Raw genomic sequence first — 10,878 nt, 5'->3', positions numbered from 1 at the left:
ATATATATATATATATTAGTAATTTAATTAAAGCCATGCTGATAGATAAAGTTATTAGACCACGCGCTTGTAAGCATTCAAAACTGCTGCCCTCGCCATTACTGTCTCCCGTCTCCTCCTGAGTCTGCTGGCCAAGAGAGCCACTCCCCCCTAACCCAGGAGATTTAAACTCTTCTCTGCATCAAGACGTAGGCCTCCCCACGCCCAAAGAACTGGAACCAGAAACCCGTTGGACCACGGGAAATGTAGTTTGATACATTTCCCATGTCCATAGAAAATATATATACTTTTAGATGGCATTTCCCAAATTTCACTTTTACAAGGCCAGGCAAGTATTCATCTGCACAGTACAACAAACTCTCATAGGAGCCATTTCCAAAATTAGAAGTCTCTGCATCTCTACCTTTCAGTCTGGAGGTGGGTGAAATCTTTATTTTAGGTCCTCTAATGATATTAAGTTGTTTAAGAGGTTTTTTTCTTCACATTTTTGGTATTCTTGTATAAAAATCTTCTCCTAGTTCTATTCACATCACTCTACATTAGTTTATAATGCCCAGGATTCTCCAAAATAGTCTCCTTTGTCATTTCTTATGGGTCATTAATGTTTCTTTATTTACACACACTACAATTTGCTTAACCATCCCCGTCGTGTAAGAAGCAATCTAAGGCATTCCTTTTTTTTTTTTTTTCTTTAATAAATTTTTGCTTTCCCTCTTAGAACGTTGGTAAAGGCTGGGCAATGGGAGTTAAGTGTCTTGCCCAGAATCACACAGCTGAGAAGTGTGTAAAGAGGCCATATTTAAACCCAGGACCTCCCAGGATAAAGGCCTGGCTTTATCCACTGAGCTACTGAGCTACCTCTAATGCATTCTCACTCTGGGGCCTTCTCACCAATTCCATCCAATATTATTTGACCTGTTACCCCCACATCTTAGCTGTTGAGTTTGATGTATTTCTACACCAAATATTTTGTATGTTTAAGGATGTATGTGTGGGTTTTGCTTGGAGCAGCCAGGTGACTCAGTGGATTTTTCTGCCTTGGAACGAATACAAAGTATTGATTCTAAGACAGAAGGTAAAGGTTTCAAGGGGTGGGGGAGGAATATATATGGGTGGGTGTAGGTGAGCATTTTTTTTTTGTTAAACCCTACTTTGTTATACACAAGAATAAGTTTCATCTACTTCCTGCTCTCCCTTCCCCTTACTCCATGTTTGTATACACTTTTTTTAGGCACCCTAATTTTAAGAATTAAATTCCACTCTGTTCTGCCTCTTTTTGACTCTATTGCATTTCCCTATTTTCCCTCTCTTCTTCTTAAAACCCTCAGAAAAGAGCCAGTCCATCCCAAGGAACTCTGTTTTTCTTATCTTACCCTCTCAATATTCTTTGAAAATATGAAGGTTCCAAAAGGAAACATTTTTTCCCCTCTATGTTGCACTATATCATATATCCCCTTACATTTGCTCAAATAAGTTTACCTTTCTAGGTTTCTCTTGACTCTTGTATTTTCATTTCAAAGTCTCTACACAGCTCTGTGCTTTTTCATCAGGAACACTTTAAAGTCCTATACAGGATGTTTTAAAAGTTCTATTTTTCATACCTGTCATGTTATATCCAACTTTGCAGGATAAGCTATGTAATCCTTGTTAGTTGTAAGCCTATTTTTTATATAAACTTAATTGTGGTCCCTTAGTACATGAACAGCTTCTTTCTCAATGCCTGCAGTATTTTTTTCTTTAACTTTGGCAATCTGGATTTGGGTTATAACATTTCTGGGACTTTTCCTTGGGGGGGTTATTTTCAGGTGGTAGATTTTTTTTACTTTGCCATTAGTTTTTAATAGATCTGGTCAGTTTTCATTTATTATTTTTTTAAATGTGGTGTCTGGACTTTTAAAAAAAGAAATCAAGGTTTTTAGGGAGTCTAATAATATTCTTATTCTTTCCTCATAATCTATTTCCAGGTTAGCCTTTTTTTTTAATCTGCTGCCTTACATTTTATTTTTTCAACTAATATTTCTTGCTGTCTCAAAAAGTCACTGATTTCTGTTTGAACTATTCTAATTATCAAGCAGTCAGTTAACTTGTTTAATGTTTATCATATTGTCCTGCTATTTATTCTCTTTCTAATTTTTTCCTCTAGAGTTTTTTTAATGTCTTTATAACTTCCATGTAGAAATGTAGTCCTTGTGGAAAATCCATTTTTCCCCTTTGAATCTGCTTGCAGTTAATTAGGAATTATTCTTTTTCTTATGTATTAGATTTTTGGATATCCCTGGATATATTATATAACTCTTTAGAGTTGTCTATATTTCCTTGTGTTTTCTCATCTTTTCAACCTCAGTTTCTGAATGGGGGCTTTGTTCTAAGGCCAAACTCAACTTCCTATACTTCTTTTAGCAGAATGGTTGGCTCCTTTTAGTTTTGACATGGATTATTTGACTGGATTTCTCTAACCTCTATTTCCAAGGATTAGAATCCCCAGTATTATTTTGGTACAGAGCATTGAATCTTCAGTGCATTTCATGATAATGTTGTGAACCTCATAATCCCTGGATCTGGGCAGTCCTGTATTGAACACTGCCATGTTTCCCCAGGGCTTCCAACATCCCTGCTTTGACATTATGTCTCACTTGTGCCTTACTCAGGAAGAAGTCTCACCTCTTGTTCCTTAAGTTTCTGTGCTTTGAAGGCTATAGATATCTCTCCTCCATCTCTAATTGCACTGGTAATCTTTCCTTCAGGGTAAGGACCTGAAAACACAAGATCATTGTCTTAATTGCTGAATGCCCATAGAGAGTTTAATTTTCCTTATCCTTTCTAGAAGCATTAACAATAATAATGGAATGATCCCTATTGGGAGTATCTTTATTCTCTATGTTAACATCCTTTAGAATCCAATACGCTGATACAACTTGATTACTTAAATTTAATTTAATTTTAAAAATTAAATCCTTACTGTCCCATTGAGATTGTACCCATGGCAGCAACAAGGTGCCAAGTTTCTGTTATCAGATATCCTTTCTCATGAAGCTATGCTTCCCCTGCATTGCCTTTTCAACCAAAAGATCCAAAGGTCGATTCTGATCCATTGCTACCAACTACTTCAAGATTTTTTTTTAAAGACTCTGTCTGACTATGGTTTTCTTCAACTTTTTGTTCCATTTCATTTTTCTAGGACACTGAAGATTCTTAAAATTTCTCTTCAGGCTTTCCAAGTCAATTTTTTGTTAAAAAGAGATGTCATGTTTTCTTCCAATTTTCCTATATTTTCCCTTTACTTAATAATTCTTCTTTCATTAATATTTTAGTTTGTTTCTTGCATTCTTTTTTTTCTTGGAATGTTAACTACTTTGTAAGTTTTCTGATTTTTTTCTAAGATATAGTTCACAAAAAATTAAAGATACTAAAATTAATAGATTATATATTACCCTTTTGCCTTTGTATCATGAACATTTTGTATCAAGAATGATAATGGTAGGTACTAGACATGATGAACACAGAGTAATATCACACAAAATAGATTCTAATAAACACGAAAGATTTATTGAAGAGACACAGAAGTTATCCTCAAATAAAAAGTTATCTATTTCCAAGATGATCACAAACTTGTCAGAATTAAGATCAGAATTAGCAAAAAAGCACAAAAAAATCCAAGAAAAATATATGTATATAATTGAAACAACTCAGTTTTGAACTATTTAAACAAGTAATTAATAAAATGAAATGGGAAATGGACAATATATTTGACACTGACAATGATTATAACAATACACGTTGAACCAATGGAATTTAATTGCCTAAAGGAGACCAAAAAAGTGTCCAAAACAGTAACCCAACTTCCAACTTGACTGATAAATGGAAAGAGATAGTATCCCAAAGGCAATATGGATTGTATTGCAAATTTATTTGTCAAATTGTACAAAGGATGATAGATGATTATGAGCAGCAGCAACTCATAGAGTGGAAAGAGACAGTAGAGAGGAAAAATGATTTAAAGAAATTTTGGCAAGACATCCAGGTGAACAAAACTATCTCAAGATTTAAAAATAATTGAATAGCAACAAATGTTAAAATGGAGAGCATTAAAAATTATTGTAATTATTCTTTGAAAAAACCTGTCCATGGAATTGAGCTAGGGAACTCTCCCCATCAAAGCCTGCACCATGGTATCTGGAATGGAAGTCTTGCAATTCTAGCTTTCAAGGCATGAGATGGCCACCCTTAAATATAATGAACCAGCTCCACACAGCGGAGCACTTCTGTAATGTCACAGTTATGGCTGACACCCTCAAGTTCTGGGTCAACAAGTTAATCTTGGCAGCTGTTCCTTATTTCTTCGTAACCAGTTTCTCCATCTCAGTTCAGAGCTACACATCTCCCTAATGTAGTGCCAAAATCATGACAGATCTCCTCTCCTGCTATGCTGGAGCCCTGTAGTTTGCTTGCTGTCCCTGGCATTGTCAACTATCTGACGGTGGCCTCCTATCTCCAAATAGAGCAGGTATGTGATAGAAAAATGTAGAAATTCACTGAACTAATTCAAAGAGCCCAGAATTGGCCTGAAAGAGGATGGAGTTGTTGGAGAGATTGGATGCACTAGGCTCACCTCTACCAAGTCACTCTTCCCACCTGCTTGAACCCTAAAGCCTGTTCCCAACCCCCCACCTCCACCTTCTCTTATCCTATCAGTGAAATTAAAATTCCCTCCTAGATGAAGACTTTGAACTAAAAGCAGAAGAGGAAGTATCAGATATCTGCATTGTCAAGGTGGAATCAGCATTGCAGATTGCACAGAGGCTGAAACCCCCAAAAGGCATCAGAGTTGGGAGAGCAACCATAACCTTGGAAAGGGTCTTGGCTTTAGAGGGAAGTAGTGGACTCCTCATCAATGAGGTCATAGAAATTATTTATGCTTCTAATGATAGTACAGCATCCTAGGGAGCTGTGAAAGCCTGCTACATTCTGACAGAAGACACAGAGGTTGCTGTTTTCTAGAGGTCAAGTAAGAGAGGGCATCACCCTTGGACTGAGAGATGAAGCCCTAGCATCAGCCACTATTGTCACAAAGCAGTGGAGTTAGCTGGAATTATGGAAGCATCAGGAGCCCTATGCCAGGGAATTCCCCAGTGGGAATTCCACTGAAGAACATCAAGAATACCAAGTGCCCAGAAGTGTTTTGAGGCATGAAAAAGCTTGTGTTCCTGATGAAACTTCAGCACATCATTTTTATGTGCCTTTGATGTTTGAAGTAGTTCAACAATAGCAACCTCAGCAGTCACATGAAAGTCCACCATCATATGCCTGTGTTATTGTGGCAAGTTCTTTACATAGAATTTTAACCTACATGACCACCTCAATTTGCACTCTGGGCTTGGCCCTACCATTATTTTTTCTGTAATGTGCACTTTTCTCATAAGCCTGTCATTCAACACTACCTCATGGAGCAGCAATGACAAGACCAAAAAGGAGAATGTCCCAGATGCCAGTGTATCAGAGCTTGATGCCCTCATCCACTAGTTGGAGGAGGGATAACTAGGGGAGGAAAGGGGGTGAGGTGAGATTTCTGGTAGAAGGGCATGGTGAAGGATCCTCTCTCCCCAAGGGAAAGACTCTGAAAAACTTGGGTCTTCCTTGGGAAGTAAGGAGTTAGACCTTACTGAGGGAATTATCAAACTTTTTGTGGGATCATGAGGAAAGAAAACATTTTTGTATTTTAGGGTAAAAGATCCCAAGGTAAGAGGGAAGGCTTTTTTTTCTGCAAGAGGTAGATTATCAGAATGAGGATGGCACAAGATATAAGTAGTAAAAAGAAGAATAGAGGGGAAGATAGTTTTTTTCAAAGGGTAGAAAATCTATAGAGTTGGATGGGTGGGAATTGGGAGGGAATCTTACAAAAGGTATTCCTGTCTTTTGGTGGGACTAGAGCAGAGGAAACCTCTTAGGTTCTTGGGAGAGCAACCATTAGGAGGAAAAGGTTATCAATCAAGTCCCAGGGAAGAAAGGAAGAGAATGTCAAGGATTTTTTTGCATGCTGGGGAAGAGGGGAGAAGGACTGGCCTTTTGTCTCAGGAAACAAAAAAAATGACAAATGGTAACAGAAAAAGAGGTGGGACAAAAAAGTAGAACAACAAACAAATAGAGGCAAAAAGAGGAGGGAATTCAGAAGTTAGAAAGGGTTTTGGAGGGGACATAGGGAAGGAGGAAAATACCTAGAAAAGGACTCTTAGGGAGGGGAGGGAAAAAGAGAGTATAATAGACATATACATTATTTTAAGGGGAAAAACATTTTAAAATAATTTTCTGGAATCTGAGGTCTCTGTTTCTGCTTTTCCACAAAATTATAAAAAGGATTTTTTTCTTTTTAAAAAATGTTATCATCATCAAGGCCAGTGAGAACACCATACTTGGGCCCCAATATCAGTCTCAGACTCACTTTCATGGAAGGCAGCAGTGGCACTAATGATAACAAAGGCAGGGGGGGAAAAACTAGATTCTTCAGCGTATATATAAAAGAGAATCTGTGCTAGTGACAACATAATTGTGATGGCATTGGAGGGTTGTTGTACAGAGCATCTAAAGAAAGGGAAGATACAAAAGGTACATATATAGAAATGCTGATGATTTATATGCTTTGCTAAAGTTGTTGATTATATGGTTGAGCTTTCTGAAAGAGATATGTAATCATTAAAATTAGTCTGGTCTGACAACTATATAGTAAAGTGAATGGACTATTGCCTACATGTACTTGTACCTTTATTTGGATGGACAAACTATAGAAATTATCATTATGTTTATCTGGAACAGACAGTGCAGACAAAAAGTTTCTCCCATAGTTGAACGAAAAGAAGAACCATACCTATCAAACTACCAAAGGTATTTTCCTCCTTCCCCATGTCCCCTGGTGCATTTCCACTGGTTTTAACATGTGTGATCAATCAGGACTTATTTACATATTATTGATAATTGCATTGGTGTGGTCATTTAGTGTCTACATCCCCAACCATGCCTGCATCAACCCATGTGTTCAAGCGATTGTTTTTCTTCTGTATTTCCACTCCTGCAGTTTTTCCTCTGAATGTGGGTAGCGTTCTTTTCCATGAATCCCTCAGAATTGTCCTGGGTCATTGCACTGCTGCCAGTACAGAAGTCCATTACGTTCGATTTTACCACAGTGTATCAGTCTCTGTATACAAAGTTCTTCTGGCTCTGCTCCTTTCACTCTGCATCAATTCCTGGAGATCTTTCTAGTTCACATGGAATTCCTCCAGTTTATTATTACTTTGAGCACAGTAGTATTCCATCACCAGCATATACCACAATTTGTTCAACCATTCCTCAATTGAAGGGCATCCCTTCGTTTTCCAGTTTTTTGCCACCACAATAAGTGCAGCTATAAATATTTTCATACAAGTCTGTTTATCTATGGTCTCTTTGGGGTACAAACCCAGCAATGTTATGGCTGGATCAAAGGGCAGGCAGTCTTTTAGAGCTCTTTGAGCATAGTTCCAAATTGCCATCCAGAATGGTTGGATCAGTTCACAACTTTACCAGCAATACATTAATGTCCCAATTTTGCCACATTCCCTCCAACATTCATTACTCTCCCCTTCTATCATTTTAGCCAATCTGCTAGGTGTGAGGTGGTACCTCAGAATTATTTTGATTTGCATTTCTCTAATTATTAGAGATTTAGAACACTTTCTCATGTGCTTGTTGATAGTTTTGATTTCTTTATCTGGAAGTTGTCTATTCATGTCCCTTGCCCATTTGTCAATTGGGGAATGGCTTGATTTTTTATACGATTGATTTAGCTCATTGTATATTTGAATAATTAGACCTGTCAGAGTTTTTTGATATAAAGATTTTTCCCAGTTTGTTGTTTCCCTTCTGATTTTCATTGCATTGTTTTTGTTTGCACAAAACCTTTTTAATTTAATATAATCAAAATTATTTATTTTACATTTTGTAATTTTCTCTAACTCTTGCTTGGTTTTAAAATTTTCCCTTTCCCATAAATCTGAGAGGTATACTATTCTATGTTCACCTGATTTTCTCATAGTTTCCTTCTTTATATTCAAGTCATTCACCCATTCTGAATTTATCTTGGTGTAGGGTATGAGACGTTGATCTAAGCCTAATCTCTCCTATATTGTTTTCCAATTTTCCCAAAAGTTTTGTCAAATAGTGGATTTTTGTCCCAAAATTTGGGCTTTTTGGGTTTATCATAGACAGTCTTGCTGACGTTACTTACCCCAAGTCTATTCCACTGATCTTCCCTTCTGTCTCTTAGCCAGTACCATATCGTTTTGATGACCACTGCTTTATAGTATAGTTTAATATCTGGTACTGCTAGGCTACCTTTCTTCACATTTTTTTTTCATTATTTCCCTTGATATTCTTGATCTTTCGTTCTTGCAAATGAACTTTGTTATAGATTTTTCTAATTCAGTAAAAAAGTTTTTTGGTAGTTTGATAGGTATGGCACTAAATAAATAGATTATTTTGGGCAAGATGGTCATTTTTATTATGTTAGCTTGTCCTACCCATGAGCAATCAATGTTTTTCCAATTGTTTAGATCTAGTTTTAATTGTTTGGAAAGGGTTTTGTAGTTGTGTTCGTATAATTCCTGTGTTTGTTTTGGTAGATAGATTCCTAAGTATTTTATACTGTCTAGGGTGATTTTAAATGGTGTTTCTCTTTCTACCTCTTGCTGCTGTGATGTGTTGGAAATATATAGAAATGCTGATGATTTATGTGTTTTGCTAAGGTTGTTGATTATATGGTTGAGCTTTCTGAAAGAGATATGTGGTAATCATTAAAATTAGTTTGGTCTGACAACTATATAGTAATGTGAATGGCCTATTGCCTACATGTACTTGTACCTTTATTTGGATGGACAAACTATAGAAATTATCATTATGTTTATCTGGAACAGACAGTGCAGACAAAACGTTTCTCCCATAGTTGAACAAAAGGAAGAGAGTCGATTGGATTGCCTTTGGAAATTCCAAATCTTTTTTATCAGTCAGATTATCATGAAAGCAAAGGCCAATCTTTTTTTAATACCAATATACTACATACTATATGGCAGCAAAACATGAAATTCTCTGAAGAATTAAAAAATAAATGAACAAGCTACAACATATAATCAATGGTAATTAGAAAAAAGGAATAAAAGATGTTATCAGAGAATTATGTAATAGGAAGAGAAAATAGGCTGATCAACTAAAGTACTGCTAGAAGAGACTTGCATCCTGAAGAGGTCACAGATTCATCAGAGTATTTGAATTCTAAACTAGGATTCTGTTTCTCATGTAAAGCTCTCATGTTACTCTCTTGGTTGTCCTTCAATAATTTTATTAGGTCTTCTAACCATTCTTAGAGTTCTATCAATCAAATTCTTTTTCTCTTGGGTTCCAATTATCATTATTGCATTATTATGAAAAAGAGAATCAGTCTCTTTTTTCCCCTGGAGCTTTCTACCAAAGGTCTCCTGCCATATTGTATTTTGTTATTTTATTAGAAGCTTCCTAATTTTCTTAAAATGCTTCCTTATCTTCTTTACTGGTTTTTCTGTTATGTGTTTATGGAACTTCTTTTATTTTCCTTACTTGAGTTTTCATTTTATTTTGGTAAGGTATTTTTTTAGCTCGTTTGATATAGTAAACACTAGGTTTTCTATAACCTATCACTCAGATTCTTGATAAAAGTTCACATGATTTGCTCTGGCTAAACTCATACATACAAACTTGTTTTTAACAATCACAATTTTTCTTTCTAATTATCAACAAACCACCTTCTTAATTATATGTTTCAGAATTTTGCTAGGAACATAAGGTCTCTATCTAATTTTTTAGAACTTAATGTTCTCCTTTTAAAAAAATCAGGATGTTTTACTTTATCCAATTCTTTAACACATCTTCCATTCCCTAGAATCTTTTTAAAACCACTAAATCTCAGCTACCAATTCTTTAATTACTCTGAAATATAGTTAATTTGTACCTAATGACTTGAACCCTGTTTGAGGGCAGAAAGATTCCAGCTAACTCTCCTCAGTTAGTCTGAGTTTATTTCTCTGGTAACTTTTTTGTTGTCTTTTCATCTTTCTGGTCCAAAGATCTTTTTTTCTTTTTTTTGAATGGTGAAGGGAGAAAACAATGGATCATTTTAAGTACTTCAGCATTCTTGCCATTGGCCATTATCTCAGCAGTGAAGTTTTATTTTTTTTTAAGTTCATATAAAAATAGGCTTTCTAGGTTCACAAACTAAGTGCCATCCATGACTCTTTAGGTTTTTCATCCCTCTTCAACATCCAGTCTGTTAGAAATCTGATTTTTCCTTTATGATATCTCTCATATATTCCTCCTTCCTCTCTTCTGACACTGTCATCACCATAGTACAAGCCCTCATCACCTCCTACCTATCCATTGCAATAACTTGCTGGTTAAGCTTGCTGCCACAACTAACTATCTCCTCTCTCCATTCCATCCTCCACTCAGATTTCAAATTAATCTTTCTAAAGTACAGATCTAACCATGATATATCCTTTGATTCAACAAACTCTAAGGGATCCCAAACATTTCAAGGACTTAAATATAGAATCTTAGAGACCCTTACAACCTGGCTCCCTCCTACCTTTCCAGTCTTAACACTTTACTGGTGTCAAAAAAATGGAAAATGAGGGGATGCCCTTTAAATGGGGAATGGCTGAACAAATTGTGGTATTTGCTGGTGATGGAATACAGTTGTGCTAAAAGGAACTGGAGGAATTCCATGTGAATGGGAACGACCTCCTGGAATTGATGCAGAGGGAAAGGAGCAGAACCAGGAGAACATTATACACAGAGATGGATACGCTGTGGTACGATCCAATG

At 36.2% G+C, this 10,878-nt stretch overlaps 1 protein-coding gene and 1 pseudogene across 1 annotated transcript in view; both read left to right on the top strand.

Moving 5' to 3' along the window:
- The first annotated feature begins 4,166 nt into the window (after positions 1-4,166).
- Positions 4,167-5,520, top strand: LOC123235882 (annotated as a pseudogene).
- Positions 5,521-6,742: 1,222 nt separating this feature from the next.
- The window catches only part of LOC123234016 (equilibrative nucleoside transporter 1-like), a 25,185-nt gene continuing 21,049 nt past the window's right edge, over positions 6,743-10,878 (top strand). The window contains 1 exon segment of the mRNA XM_044659981.1: positions 6,743-6,876. Within this exon segment, the coding sequence (XP_044515916.1) occupies positions 6,743-6,876 (134 nt within the window).

The sequence above is a fragment of the Gracilinanus agilis genome, chromosome 2 (assembly GCF_016433145.1).
Source record: "Gracilinanus agilis isolate LMUSP501 chromosome 2, AgileGrace, whole genome shotgun sequence".
Classification (NCBI taxonomy): domain Eukaryota; kingdom Metazoa; phylum Chordata; class Mammalia; order Didelphimorphia; family Didelphidae; genus Gracilinanus; species Gracilinanus agilis.
Note: the sequence above shows the minus strand (reverse complement) of the source record. Positions and strands in the feature narration are given on the sequence as shown.